General features: G+C 39.5%; 1 protein-coding gene across 1 annotated transcript; it reads right to left on the bottom strand.

The window, feature by feature from the left end:
• Positions 1 to 789: 789 nt before the first annotated feature.
• On the bottom strand, positions 790 to 3,029 carry LOC142167126 (uncharacterized). Its single transcript, XM_075227282.1, has 2 exons — positions 2,764 to 3,029; positions 790 to 835 (listed from the first exon to the last, which is right to left on the bottom strand). Exons 1-2 carry the CDS (start codon positions 3,027 to 3,029, stop codon positions 790 to 792), a joined length of 312 nt encoding a protein of 103 aa, XP_075083383.1.
• Positions 3,030 to 16,354: the final 13,325 nt, after the last annotated feature.

Genomic DNA, 16,354 nt, shown 5'->3' with positions numbered 1-16,354 from the left:
TTTTTCTTTTCTTTTGATTACTCCCATTCCCAAAGGTTGGTCCGTGCATTCTGGCATCATCAGCATACCATACCAGATCCAGAGGTCCTCCACCTCCTCCTCTACCTAGCGACCCAAAAAGCAAAGGCAAAGGCAAAGGCAAAGGCAAAGGGAAGATGGATGATCTAAATGGTAATCGAAAAGACAATGCTACCATGGCAGAGAATGTTGAAACCTCAGATGGAAGAAGTACGCCAGGACAGAATGAGTTGGTCCTAGTTGGAACAGAAAATCTTGGAGCTACAAGGTGAGCTTGAGCAGGTCTGAAATCTCGCAAACCTTTAAATGTTCTTGACATCAACCAACAAAACACAATCACTCAGAACCAAACACCACTGCAAAGCACACAAATACAAAATCCACCACCCATAACTCCACAAAATCCTCCCACAATACATGAGTATCACAATCTCGCACCTCCTCAAAACCTTAACCTGCCACCAGTGCAAACCCCTCAACAACAACACCATCATCCAACCCAGTATCCGCAAACCACAACTTATCACACCCTCAAAACGCACCATAACTTACCCCCGATACCCCTCAATCCTCGATCAATGATCACACATATACCCAAGTCCCAGGAACACACCAAGGCAACCCGATATATGTTGAAAACTTACCCCATACCCCACAACAAACCCTATACATAGTAAAATACGGTAATTAGAGTGCAAACTATGACTAACACACGTGATTCTTGTCTACCATCAACACCACACACTTAAAGCATTGCACGTCCTAGAGCAATCAAACTGCAGTTATTATAGAGACGACCTTCTTATCAGAGAACTTCCTAAATGCATCATACAAAGAATATTTAAAACATACTAAGCACTTCATCATAACATCCTCGCATCAAGACTCGACTCAAAAGCACCACGCATTTTTCACAACACGCTCACTTACTCTAACACAGAGGTCAGAGACTTTACCTTTTCTTTGCAAATCATATGACCTCACACAAATAATAGATAGTAGTTCCACACACAATAAAGTTCAAGAACAAATAGGAACTCAAGATAGAATGAATTCACTCACTCTCAGAAATAAAATTCACATACCACATAAAACGTACCATAGGCTTGCCCGTAGTGCAATACTCTACTAATTTAGCTCATTCAGTCAAAGATCAAGTAGGACTTAATTTGGTTGTAATGTAGGCTGCGGGACGGGTAGGATAGATTTGGATATAGTGATTACACCTCCCTGAGCACTTTAATACATACAATTTCATAATTTAAACCCCACACTTATGTTGAACCAAACCCTAACCTTCATGCATAATAACATCAAGCTCCCAATATCTTTAAGTACAAACAAGATGAGAACTACCACTAGAAAGTAATCCATTTTTTTCTTTTCTAAGTTCTAATTTTTTCTTTTCAAGCAAACTCACTTTTTTCCAATTCTCTACACGTGGCTCTCACCATTTTTCAAAAAGTGCACCTTTCCCCTTTTCCTATAGTTCCACTAAAAAACCCGACCATACCCTTTTACAAGCTCATAACAAAATCAAGTGCTCACGAGAGGTGGAAGGTTCAAACAGAGTGGATCAGGCTTGCAGTGTGTTTGCCAAAGAAATAGGATTACAGGCTCAGTGAGGCTAACTAAGATACATCACATTTAGGGGGGGGGGGTAAAAATTGGCTCAACAAAGACATGCCTTTATCACTTCCTAGACTGACAAGACTACTATTTCACTTTGCAAACAGACGGCGCAAGTTCTAGACATCAACTGACATGCACAGAATATCACAAAACCTCACACACACATTGGCACATAACTCACTTAGGATCGGATCTATCCCGACTCTTTAGCCAAACTAGTTAAGCAAAGTTACAATCAAACGATTTAAAGTACTTATTCAAGAGTTAATAACTGAGCCTAGGTGTCACAAATAAGAAACTCACTGCTCTCAAGGAACAACAAAGTCAAGATAAGTCATCTCCCTTTAACACCTAGCACAAGACTTCACTACTCCTACTAAAAGAAAAACTAACTACACTCGGTTCAAGAAAAACCCTTGAAAAAGAACCGCGACACAAAGAAAAATCAAGGGGGAATTGTTATACTACCTAGGGACAACAAAATATTTTTTTTCTTAGACTTTTATCCCTTAAGAAAACAGTCGAGGAAGTCCATCATCAAAAAAAGTCAAAAAAATAATTCAATCAAAAAAAAAAATTACAAACACACATATACATATATACATTCCCCACCCCACACTTTAAATTGTGGCATGACCCCATGACACACAAATAAAAAGCAAGAGGTAAAGGAAACTTCCTTGATTCATCTAGCCGGGGACGAAATCGAAGTCGGGATCTCTTTTGCACGTCTGACCCAGTGCACACAATCATGCTGAGAGCTTCTTTTCCACCTTTTTAGGTACACCCCATACTTAGCAGCTTCACCCTTTTTGCAATTTGCTCTTTCAGGGCCCCTCTTTCTCGGGCCCCTCTTTCTCCTTTCATTTTGAAGATCAGCCTTTCATCCCCACTTTGAGCATGAGCTGCCTTTCCTAAATATCTAGAATTGCTCTGCCCGTAGCCAAGAAGGGTCTTTCTAAAATCAGCGGGACCTCCCTATTCTCCTCCATGTTCACCACAATGAAGTCCACCGAGAATACAAATTTGTGTACCCGAACTAGCATATCCTCCACTATTCCTTCCGGTATGATTGTGGTCTGATCTACTAGCTGTAAGGACACATGTACCGACCTGATCTCTCTAATCTCTCCCTCCAATTTTTTGAAAATAGACAAAGGCATAAGATTAATAGAAGCACCTGAATCACTCAAAGATATTTGAAATTTAGTACTTCCTAAAGAGAAAGGTATAGTAAAACTCCCTGGATATCCATATTTTTTAGGGAGCTTATTTTGCAAGATGGCACTATAATGCTCTATCAGCTTGAAAACCGATGTCTCTTTCACTTTTTGCTTTTTTGACAATATCTCCTTCATGAATTTAGCATAAGCTGGCATTTGTGAAAGTACCTCTGTGAAAGGTATATTCACATTCACTGGCTTGAACACTTCTATAAAGCGCTCGAATTGTTTGTCCAACTTCTCGATTCTTTTCTTCTAGGGGAACGGTAGAGCCTGCATGTATTTGCTCTCTTTAGTCTCATTATTTGTTGAGTTATCATTTTTTTCTTTTTCTGAGATCGAGTCTTCCCCTTCTTCTCCAGACCATCATCTACCATCCCTGCACCTTTTTGAATGTTATCATTTTTCTGCTCTTCCACAATCTCTACTTGTCTTTCAATCGGCTCATCCTTTTGCTTTGCTATAAGATCCTTCAACTCGTGCCCACTCCTCAAAGACACTGCATTGATTATCTCTTTTGGATTTCTTTCTGTATCAGCATGGAGCATTCCTGGAACCCTTTTAGACAATAGAGTAGCTAGTTTCCCAACATGTCTTTTTAGGTTTCGAAAGATGTGCCATGTTCTTTGATAACTGCAATAATAATAATAAAGACCTTCATCAGATCTTCCATGTTAGACTGATTAGGCTGTGGAGATTGATATTGCTTCCTCAACTGACTTTTAAAGCCTTGAGCTCCCTATCCCTAGGGTTTGGAGTTATTCTGCTGCCATGAGTTCAGGCTACCACTTGGTGAATTCCAAGAAAAGCCTGGGTGTCTCTATCCCACATGATTGAAATTATTACCACTCTGGTAGTTGCCTCTATCAAAGCATCCCACAACATTTACCACTTCATCAATAACTAAGGCCCAACACTCGTGCGTTGGATGACCTATTCCATAGAAATCACAAACTAGTAATGGTTGCCTCTAGACCTTGGCTAAGGTCAACTTTCTTATCTCTTTGGCCATGGCGTCTAGTTGGGCTTGCACTGCGGTGTTAGAATCTACTTGATGAACCCCAACTGATCTTCTTCTATCATTACTCTTAGCAGGCCGCTGGTTAACATCTTCAGAGAGCTTATCAAGAATTGCCACATTCTCCTCAGGAGTCTTCTTCATTAAAGGACCTCCGACTGCAGTGTTCAGACTTCATCATGAGGAAGGTGTTAGTCCATCCCAAAATTCCTGGAGTTGTATCCACAATTAAATACCGTTATGCTGACACTTCTTCACTATCTTCTTGAATCTTTCCCAAGCCTCGAAAACTATTTCAGTGTCCGCCTAGCAGAAGTTATGAATTTCCCTTCTGAATTTCACTATTTTTGCAGCTGAGAAGTATTTGTCAAGAAACATTTTAGTCATGTCTTTCCATGTCCTGATCGACCCCGTTGGTAAGCTACGGAGCCAGTGTTTCGCTTCATCCTTCAGTGAAAAGAGGAATGCCCTTATGTAGATTGCATCTTTCGACACTCCATTGTATTGGAAAGTCTTCATGATTTACTCAAAATCCATCAAGTGAGTGTTAGGATCCTCAATCACCTTCCCTATGAAGACAGAGTTGTTCTGGATAGTTTGAAGCAAGCCTTGCTTCAACTCAAAATTGTTCGGTGCTACTGGTGGATGTGTGACACTAGACTGTCCCTGATTGTAGACTGGTCTCGCATAATCACCCAATGCTTTACTAGGCCCGGGTACTACATTCTCGAACTGGTCTTCAATCACGGGTCAATTTAGATTGAATCTTTGACCCCCATCATCATTGATGGTCTTATCGGCAGCTCTACGGGTTATCTCAGCTGCTATCCATGCAGCTTCTCTTGTAGCTAATTCTACTTTGTCTTCACTGTTATTAGCCATGTTTTGTTTGGGTTGAAGGTTGCCCCAAGAAATTTTTGGTAAGTTCTTTATCTTTCCTCAACTGTCGCAGACTCTTTTCTACCTCTAGATTGTATGGAATCAATTCCTTTGAAGAAGATCGAGTCATACACCAGAGACGTCAATCTGTTGTCTGCACACGGAAGAGGAAACCCGTGAAGAATAAAAAAAAAAAAAAAAATAAAATAAATTCCTGAATTAGCACCAAAAACTATTTTAAACACTGTTGATTGCCAATCCCAAGCAACGGCGCCAAAATTTTACGTGCAAAAAACACAACACGAAATTGATGCTCTCTAATCAAAGATAGTATAGTATAATATCGTCTTCACAGGGATTGGATTTAAACAATGTTTAGGTAATTTCTTGTTTAATTGCTATTCAGGAGGATCAACACTTGAGTTAACATATTATGAACTAAGTTTAACTACTAAAATAAAGCAATTGACAGTTGATAGCAAGGAATTAGAGAATCGCAAAGTTGGTTTCTTATCAATGTGAGGAATAAGGGGTTGACATGATAGGTACAAGATAACTATTTGGAATTTAACTCTAGTTTAATTCACTCTAATATTTTAATGATTCTTAAAAATTCACTCGATGATTAGTGCAAACGTGTAGTCAAGAATCCTCTCTCGATTAAATCTTAACTCTATGAGATGAACTAATATAAGCATTGTGAAGTATACAAGCATGCGTTAATGGATTGGTACTTAGGAAAATGTCTCTCGAATATTCTCCTAATTTGATTTAATCAACAATTCAACAAGCTCTTCCGATTACTTAACAGAATCAATGAATTAAATCAAACAAAATAATGAAAAGATAAGCACCAAGATATTCCTCTTTCAATTAAATAAACTGATGAATAAAGTTGCAATAATTCAAAACTCCATAGACGAATTCAAGCACAAACTAGAGTTAAAATCCACAAATATTTATCAAAATACCATATCCTTCAAACCCTAAGGGAAAATACTCCATAATCATTGAGAAAGTTATTACAAATATAATTAAAGAATAAGAAAACATCAATCTAACTTTACAATCCAAACTTTCGCATTGAATTGATGGGAAAATGATGAAATCCAGTGTCTTGTAGCCTCCAATGCTCTCCCAATGGTTCCAAGGTCAAAAGTCCCTTCAAAAACATCTATTTGGTGTATTCGTACCATGTAGGAATGGGCCCAGGCAAAATTACCTTTTCCAAGCCAAAACAGGAAAGTACTGTGAGAAAATTACACAGGCGCGCCGCACCTTGCGCCGCCCCATGCGGGGCGCTAGTGGAGAAGTTCAGAGAGCAACTTCTGACGGGCAGCAGGAAAATTACACTGCCGCGTCGCTCCATGCGGCGCGGCAGTGGAGGTTTTACAGAGTTACTTTTTTTCTTCACGTTTTGACATCCAGACTTGGCTCCTGACCCCTGAACGCGATCCCGGTTTAATCCCTTGAGCTTTTACTCAGACTTCAAAGCTCCAACTTGTTCAATTTAGCTACTGAATATTGTTTTTAATTGAAATCACTTCCTGAAAGGCATAAAACACATAATAAGTACAATACACTAACATTTAAGCTCAAACACAAGTAAAATGCAGTAATTAGAGTGCAAACTATAGCTAAAACACGTGATTCTAACCTACCATCAGAGACTAAAGGCCGCTGGTTATGTCACCCCCATTCTTTCTGTTGCTGTTGAGAACCCTTCCCGGTGGGTTAACCCCAACAAAACTCGTGCTTACCATTCAGGCATGAAGGGTCATACCATTGAAGAATGCTGCATGTTGAAGGACAAGATCCAGACGCTGATTGACACCAAAATTATACAAGCAAAGGAGTCTATGTCGAATGTATGCAATAACCCTCTTCCTGATCATAGGGGCGAGGGAGTGAATGTGATAGAAACTGATGAAGAATGGTATCAGGAGGGATCCATCGGACTTATTCGAGAGGGGGATGTTCCCAAAATATCTTCTGTCACCCTCTCGCCGATTGTGGTGCAAACCCAGGCGCCATTCGAGGTTGAGGTAGATACACCCTTCACTGTAATGGTAGCTCTAACACCGTCCCATGGGATTATAAGGTGGAGGCGAGAAGAAAAGGAAAATCCAAGATGGAAGCGACAGGTGCTGCGCAAGGAATGACCAGAACTAGTAGAGTTTATACACTTGAGAATCTTGGAGGAACAGGCAAAGAGAGCACATCTAATCCACATGTCATGGACACATGAATTGATGATCTTTGGAGGAAGGTACATGCGAGGTAATACTCTATTGTTGATCACATGAACAAGACTCCTGCCCAGATATCCATCTTATCGATGTTGCAAAATTCAGATGCACACAAGAATGCCTTGATGGAGGTATTAAGTGAACCTTATGTGCCTACCGATATCACTAGTGGGGAGATGACTAATATGGTAGGGCGGGTACTGGAGAGTCACAAGATTACTTTCCACGTAGACGAGCTACCGCTAGAAAGGTTGAGTCACAACAAAGCATTGCACATCACTGTGCATTATGAAGACAAGTTCATTGCTAGGGTTCTGATAGATGGGGGTTCGAGTCTTAACATATTCCCCTTGACTACTTTGAAAAGACTAGGTAAAGGCCTACATGAGATACTGATGGGAAGCATGAATGTGAAGGCGTTCGATGGATCTTAGAGAGCCACTATCGGAGAAATCAACCTTGATCTGTAGATGGGCCCGACCTGGTTCGGCATGGAATTCTAGGTGCTAGACATATCCGCCACCTACAAGTTGTTATTGGGATGACCATGGATACACGCAGCTGGGACGATCGCTTCTACTCTGCACCAGGTTGTGATGTTCGAGTGGAATCATCAAGAGGTGATTATTCACGGAGATAGAAGTAACCCTATCTACACCAACCAGGTTGTGCCAGCTATCGAGAACAAGAGGAAATTGGGAGGAGAAATATACCACAACATTAAGCGAGTAAACGCAACTGAGAAAGGCCGATGGTGGAGCAATAAGATAGAGAGTATACTGATATGGTTGGGATATGAACCAGACAAGGGTCTTGGTCCAAAGCTTAAAGGGATCACGGAACCAATACGACCACAATATCATGACACAACCTTTGGTCTTGAGTACGAATATACCGTGCAAGAATATTAGGATTGTATACCACCATGGCGTGCCACTTATTATTCATTGGAACAACCCATACCACCACTGCACCAGACATTCTACCAGACTTATATGATTTGGAGATCCGAGGAAGATGAGGTTTTGGCGGGTATGAGGAAGATGTTTCTGGATGAGGAAGCTATGGACTGTAGTGCGATCTTAGAGGAGTAGGAGGAGGAAGATCTTACCATTTAGACAATGGGAGAAGGAGCCGTTCTTAAGAACTATACTACTGCAGCATCCCGGGCTTGACGAGTACCTGGGTAGCCTTGGAAGAATTAGCATGATTTATTTTCAAATTGTTTTGGGCATTTAAGACATATTCAATATTTTGTTTTGAAATAATTACTCGAGACATCGAGTTGTACTTGTTGACAATTTTAAGTTTTATTAATGCATTATTGCTTTTCGTTTATTACTTATTATATTTCTACATTCTTTTTTCAGCGTAATTATTACATATCTTGATGAACCTAAGACTGTGACATGTAATGAGACAACGCAACATAAGTAAAGTGATTCGAAAGATTTGGAAGATGATATAATACCTAAGGAAATTGTCCAATTTGGAAGAAATTGAGGCAGTTAACTTAGGAGATTCGGAAATAGTCAAAGAAACTCGTATTAGCATTCATATATCTCCGTCAGAGAAGCAAGAGTACATCAAGTTTCTAAAGGAATATGAGGATATTTTTGCATGGTCCTACGATGACATGACGGGGTTGAGCATATCCATAGTAGCACACAAGCTACCTACCAACCCTACATGTCCGCCAGTGAAGCAGAAGCTTAGGAAATTCAAGCCAGATATCAGTTTGAAGATAAATGAAGAGGTCACCAAGCAGATCCAAGCCAAGGTCCTTCGGGTAGTCGAATATCCAACTTGGTTAGCCAGCATAGTACCAGTTCCAAAGAAAGATGGGAAAGTCAGGGTGTGCGTTGATTATCGGGATCTGAATAGATCAAGCCCTAAGGATGATTTTCCATTACCCAACATACACATACCGATCGACAACTATGCCAAACATGAACTCCAATCCTTTGTGGATTGCTTCGCAGGATATCACCAACTTTTGATGGACAAAGAGGATGCCGAAAAGATAGATTTCATCATGCCACGGGGGATATATTGTTACAAAATGATGCCATTTGGTTTGAAGAATGTTGGGGCTACCTGCATGAAGGCCATGACTACCCTTTTCCACTATATGATACACAAAGAAATAGAGGTGTATGTGGATGACGTCATCATCAAATCTAAGAGGAGTTCGGATCACATAACAGACCTAAGAAAGTTTTTTTTAACTGACTTTGAAAGTACAATCTGAAGCTAAATCCTGCAAAATGTGCTTTCGGAGTCCTTGCTAGGAAGTTGCTGGGTTTCATCGTCAGTTGCCGCGGTATTGAGCTAGACCTGTCAAAAATCAAAGCTATTCAAAACTTGGCACAACCAAAGAACAAGAAGGATGTGATCAGTTTTCTCGGATGCCTCAATTGTATCAACCATTTTATAGCACAGTCAACGGTAATATGTCAGCTGATCTTCAAAATTCTAAGGAAAGATGCTATGACGAGTTGGATGGAAGAATGTCAAAAGGCTTTCGACAAAATCAAGGAGTACTTATCTCAATCGCCCGTGTTGGTCCCACCAAATCCCAGAAGACCTTTACTATTGTACCTATTCGTGTTGGATGGAGCCTTTGGTTACGTCCTTGGGAAATATGATGAAACCGAGAGAAAAAAGAAGATGATATATTATTTGAGGAAGAAGTTCACACCTTACGAATCCCGGTACTCTTTGCTGGAGAGCACCTATTGTGCTTTGACATGGATAGCCCAGAAATTGAGACACTACTTCTGCGCATACACTACATATCTCATATCAAGGATGGATCCTCTAAAATTCATCTTTCAGAAACCCATGCCTACTGGTAAGTTAGCAAAATGCCAGATATTCCTAAGTGAGGTCGACATCATCTATGTGACCCAAAAGACAGTCAAGGGGCAAGCATTGGCCGAACACCTGGCGGAGAACCCCGTGGACGGAGAATACGAACCGTTGAAGACGTATTTTTCCGACGAGGAATGTCACGACCCCAAGTTCCCTCCGTAGGAGGTCGTGATGGTACCTAGTCTCTAAGACTAGGTAAGCCTATTAATACGGAATAATCATAAATATCTGAAATAAATAAACTACAATTTAATAATTACAACTCCCAAAATTCGGTATAAATAAGTCACAAGCTTCTAAGAATTTATTCTCTATGTCTCTATACATCAGAGTCTAAAGCAAATAAGGAAGACAACATAGTAAGATAGAAGGGGACTCCGGAGTCTGCGGACGTTGGCAGATGTACCTCGAAGTCTCCGTGCGCAGGTAACTCACTGACGTCTAGGGTGGCAAGATGTACCGGGATCTGCACAAAAAGATGTGCAGAAGCGTAGTATGAGTACACCACAGCGGTACCCAGTAAGTGCCAATCCTAACCTCAGTAGAGTAGTGACGAGGTCAGGTCAGGCCCTACTGGAGAATAGATAATGACATGGAAAATGTTTAAACAATTTAATAAGATAAAATGGCTATGGAAATGAATCAAATAGTATGTCACATTTAATGACACCAAATAATTTCAAATAATATCTCCTAAAATCAAAACAGAATTCCTTTCAACTTTATGAAAATCACAACAATTAATCGAAGGCAACTATGGACATAAATCAATATCAACAAGGGAACTACCGAGGTACCTCCTCGTAGTCCCAAATCTTAAATAAATTCACAATATCTCATTTCCTTATCTCACCGCGGGAGCCTTCACAATTTATTTGAAAGAAAATATTTTTCCCGAAATAGCATCCCGCGTTTTAGCCATCCTTATCACACCGCATGACTTCTAGTAGTTCCCCCTACTAGCCACGCGTATCAAGCCACCCTTATCTCACCGCATGCGTTTCAATACCCAGATCTTATACCACCGCATGCGTATCAATATCACAATATATCACAATTTGCACCTCAAGTGCTCAAATAATTTAATTTACCAAAATAAATCAACGATATTTTTCACAATAAAGAGCTCCCGGCTCATGCCTACATAATCATCAATAATATTTTTCCATAATAAAGAGCCCACGGCTCCATCACAATGAGTACAAAAATCTTACAATACGTTGCTTCAATACCAAATTTAAAATGCCAAATACTTCATATTAAATATATTTAATTTAAAGAAAATCAATTTCAAATAATGCACAGAATAAAAGAAACCAAGTTTCAACTAAACAGGTAAAACAATTAGCAGGAAAAGGTCAAGCAAATTTAAAGTATACAAATCAAATCAATGATGGAGAATATAACAAGATTTAATAAATTAATTAATATGCAACAGTGATATTCACAATTTTAAAAAAATATATTCTTTCACATTTAGCCCGTGTACACACTCGTCACCTCGTGTACATAACTTTCAACACATTTCAATAATCACATTAATATCAATTCTAGGGAAAATTTCCCCCACACAAGGTTAGACAAATTTACCTCGACTTGCTCCAATTTAACCAAGTAGTATGTTTTTTTCTCGATTTTCCGATTTCGGTCAACTCGTATCTAGTCATAATTAATTCGATATAGTCAACAAAAAATATAGAATCAATTCTGTAAGAAAATACTATATTTTTCAATAAAAATCCGAAATTAACTCAAAAATGGCATGTGGGGCCCACATCTCGGAATCCGGCGAAAGTTACGAAATATGAACGCTCATTCAACTACGAGTCCAACCATACCATTTTTATGAAATTCCGACATCAACTTGATCTCCAAATCTCAAATTCTCATTTTGAAATCTCTAGGCTCAAATCCTCTAATTTCACCTCAAAAACGTGTAATCTATTCGAAATACTCAATGATAATCTAATATAATTGACTAACAATAATCACATGTGACTTACCTCAAGTTTTCCTTGAATTCTCTCTCAAAATCGCCCCAAAAACCGTGCTTGAAGATCCAAAAATTGCAAAACTCGGAACCCCCTCTGTTTTTAACATTCTGTCCAGGATTTTCGCATCCGCGGTGATTTCTTCGCACATGCGGTATTCGCATCCGCGGTGATTTCTTCGCACCTGCGGTCTTCGCATCTGCGGTGATTTCTTCGCACCTGCGGTCTTCGCACCCGCGATGACTGTTTTCGCACCCGCGGTCTTCGCACCCGCGGTGCCTGGACAACCCATGCATTTTCGCTTCTGCGAATCATTCCTCGCATCCGTGATCTCGCACCTGTGGCCCTTTTTCGCGCAGGTGCGATCACACCAGCAGCCCAGCTGTTTCAGCTCCTCCTCCAAATCCAAATTTGATACGTTAAGCATCCGAAACTCACCCGAGGCCCTCGGGACCCCGTCCGAACATACCAACAAGTTCCATAACATAAGACGGACCTACTCGAGGCCTCAAATTATATCAAACAACATCAAAACGATGAGTCGTACCTCAAATAAAAATCTATGAACTTTGAACTTTCAAATTCTATATCTTGTGCCGAAATACATCAAATTAATTCGGAATGACTTCAAATTTTGCACACAAGTTATAAATGACATAACGAAGCTATTACAATTTACATAATCAGATTCCGACCTCGATATCAAAAAGTCAAACCTCCGGTCAAACTTCCCAAAAATTTAACTTTCGGCATTTCAAGTCCAATTCCACTATGGACTTTCAAATAAAATTTCGGTCACGCTCCTAAGTCCAAAATTACCATACGGAGCTGTTGGAATCATCAAAATTCTATTCTAGGGTCGTTAGCACATAATTCGACATCCGGTCACTATATAAATTTAAAATTTTATTTTTTTTTATCAAAATTCCATATCTCGGGCTAGGGACCTCAGAATTTGATTCCGGGCATACGCCTAAGTCCCAAATCACGATACAGACCTATCGGAACTGTCAAAACACTAATTCGAGTCCGTTTGCTCAAAATGTTGACCAAAGTCAACTCAATTGAGTTTTAAAGCTCTAATTCACATTTTAATTCATTTTTTGCATAAAAACTTTTCCGAAAAATTTTACGGATTGCGCACGCAAGTCAAGTAATGATAAATAGTGCTTTTCGAGGTCTTAGAACACAGAATTAATTATTAAATTTAAAGATAACATTTTGGGTCATCACATTCTCCACCTCTAAAACAAACGTTCGTCCTCGAACGGAGTTAGAAAAAGTACCTAAGCTGGTGAATAAGTGTGGATAACAGCTGTGCATATCATGCTCGGTCTCCCAAGTCGCCTCTTCGACCGGATGACCCCTCCACTGAACCTTCACGGACGCAATGTTCTTTGACCTCAACTTTCGAACCTGCCTATCCAAAATAGCCACTGGTTCCTCAACATAATATAGATCCTTGTCCAACTAAACCGAACTGAAGTCTAATACATGGGACGGATCGCTGTGATATTTCCGAAGCATGGAAACATGGAATATCGAAAGAACCGCAGAGAGACTAGGTGGTAGTGCAAGTTTGTAAGCCACCTCTCCAACTCTCTCAAGAATCTCAAAAGGCCCAATATACCTAGGGCTCAACTTGCCCTTCTTCCCGAATCGCATCACACCCTTCATAGGCGAAACCCAACCATGAATGCAACATCACGAACCTTCCGATTCGCATAACTCTTCTCTTTAGATTGGGCTGTACGAAGTCAATCCTGAATCAACTTAACCTTTTCCAAGGCATCCTGAACCAAGTTTGTACCCAATAGACTAACCTCGCCTGGTTCGAACCAACCCACTGGGGACCGACACCGCCTACCATACAAGGCCTCATACAGAGCTATCTGAATGCTTGACTGGCAACTGTTGTTGTAAGAAAACTCCGCAAGTGGTAAGAACTGATCCCAAGCACCCCCCAAAATCTATCACACACGCATGAAGCATATCCTCTAGTATCTGAATAGTGCATTTGGACTGCCCGTCCGTCTGAGGGTGAAATGTTATACTCAACTCCACACCAGTACCCAACTCTCGATGTACAACCCTCCAAAATCGTGAGGTAAACTGTGTACCCCGGTTAGATATGATAGATACCGGAACACCGTGAAGTCTGACAATCTCGCGAATATATACCTGAGCCAGCTGCTTTGAAGAGTAAGTAGTAATCACACGAATGAAATGAGCTGACTTGGTCAATCTATCCACAATCACCCAAACTACATCGAACTTCCTCCGAGTCTGTGGGAGCCCAACAATGAAATCTATAGTGATCCGCTCCCATTTCCATTATGGAATTTCCAACTGCTGAAGCAATCCACCAGGCCGTTGATGCTCATATTTCAACTGATGACAATTTAGGTACCGAGCTACATATTCCCTCCGTAAGAGGTCGTGATGGCACCTAGTCTCTAAGACTAGGTAAGCCTATCAATGCGGAATAATCATTAATATCTGAAAGAAATAAACTACAATTCAATAATTATAACTCCCAAAACCCGGTAGAAATAGTCACAAGCTTCTAAGAATTTATTTTCTATGTCTCTATACATCAGAGTCTAAAGCAAATAAGGAAGACAACATAGTAAGATAGAAGGGGATTCCAGAGTCTGCGGATGCTGGCAGATGTACCTCGAAGTCTCCGTGCGCAGGTAACTCACTGACGTCTAGGCTGGTAAGATGTACCTAGATCTGCACAAAAAGATGTGCAGAAGCGTAGTATGAGTACACCATAGCGGTACCCAGTAAGTGCCAAGCCTAACCTCGGTAGAGTAGTGACGAGGTCAGGTCAGGCCCTACTGGAGAATAGATAATGACATGGAAAATGTTTAAACAATTTAATAAGATAAAATGGTATGAAAATGAATCAAATAGTATGTCACATGTAATGACACCAAATAATTTCAAATAATATCTCGTGAAATCAAAACAGAATTCCTTTCAACTTTATGAAAATCACAACAATTAATCGAAGGCAACTATGGCCATAAATCAATATCAACAAAGGAACTACTGAGGTACCGCCTCGTAGTCCCAAATCATAAATAAATTCACAATATCTCATTTTCTTATCTCACCGCGGGAGCCTTCACAATTTATTTGAAAGAAAATATTTTTCCCGAAATAGCATCCCACGTTTTAGCCATCCTTATCACACCGCATGACTTCTAGTAGTTCCCCCTACTAGCCACGCGTATCAAGCCACCCTTATCTCACCGCATGCGTTTCAATACCCAGACCTTATACCACCGCATGCGTATCAATATCACAATATATCATAATTTGCACCTCAAGTGCCCAAATATTTCAATTTGCCAAAATAAATCAACGATATTTTCCACAATAAAGAGCTCCCGGCTCATGCCAACATAATCATCAATAATATTTTTCCATAATAAAGAACTCACGGCTCCATCACAATGAGTACAAAAATCATACAAAAATATTCAGGAATAAATAATTTAGCAAAATAATATTTCAAAATATTTAATATGTTGCTTCAATACCAAATTTAAAATGTCAAATACTTCATATTAAATATATTTAATTTAAAGAAAATCAATTTCAATTAATGCACAGAATAAAAGAAACCAAGTTTTAACCAAACAGGTAAAACAATTAGCAGGAAAATGTCAAGCAAATTTAAAGTATAAAAATCAAATCAATGATGGAGAATATAACAAGATTTAATAAATTAATTAATATTCAACAGTGATATTCACAATTTTAAAAAAACATATTCTTTCACATTTAGCCCGTGTACACACTCGTCACCTCGTGTACACGACTTTCAACACATTTCAATAATCATATTAATATCAATTCTAGGAAAAATTTCCCCCAAACAAGGTTAGACAAGTCACTTACCTCGACTTGCTCCAATTTAACCAATAGTATGTTTTTTTCTCGATTCTCCGATTCCGGTCGACTCGTATCTAGTCATAATTAATTCGATACAGTCAACAAAAATTATAGAATTAATTATGTAAGAAAATACTATATTTTTCAATAAAAATCTGAAATTAACTCAAAAATGGCAAACGTCTCGTAATCCGGCGAAAGTTACGAAATATGAACACCCATTCAACTACGAGTACAACCATACCATTTTTACAAAAATCCGACATCAACTTGACCTCCAAATCTCAAACTCTCATTTTGAAATCCCTAAGCCAAAATCCTCTAATTTCACCTCAAAAACGTGTAATCTACTCGAAATATTCAATGATAATCCAATATAATTGATTAACAATGATCACATGTGACTTACCTCAAGTTTTCCTTGAATTCTCTCTCAAAATCGCCCCAAAAACCGTGCTTGAAGGTCCAAAAATGGCAAAACTCGGAACCCCCTCTGTTTTTAACATTCTGTCCAGGATTTTTGCATCTGCGGTGATTTCTTCGCACCTGCAGTATTCGCATCCG

The sequence above is a fragment of the Nicotiana tabacum genome, chromosome 12 (genome assembly GCF_000715075.1).
Source record: "Nicotiana tabacum cultivar K326 chromosome 12, ASM71507v2, whole genome shotgun sequence".
Lineage (NCBI taxonomy): Eukaryota > Viridiplantae > Streptophyta > Magnoliopsida > Solanales > Solanaceae > Nicotiana > Nicotiana tabacum.
The sequence above is the reverse complement of the archived record's forward strand: the minus strand, read 5'-3'. Positions and strand labels throughout refer to the sequence as shown.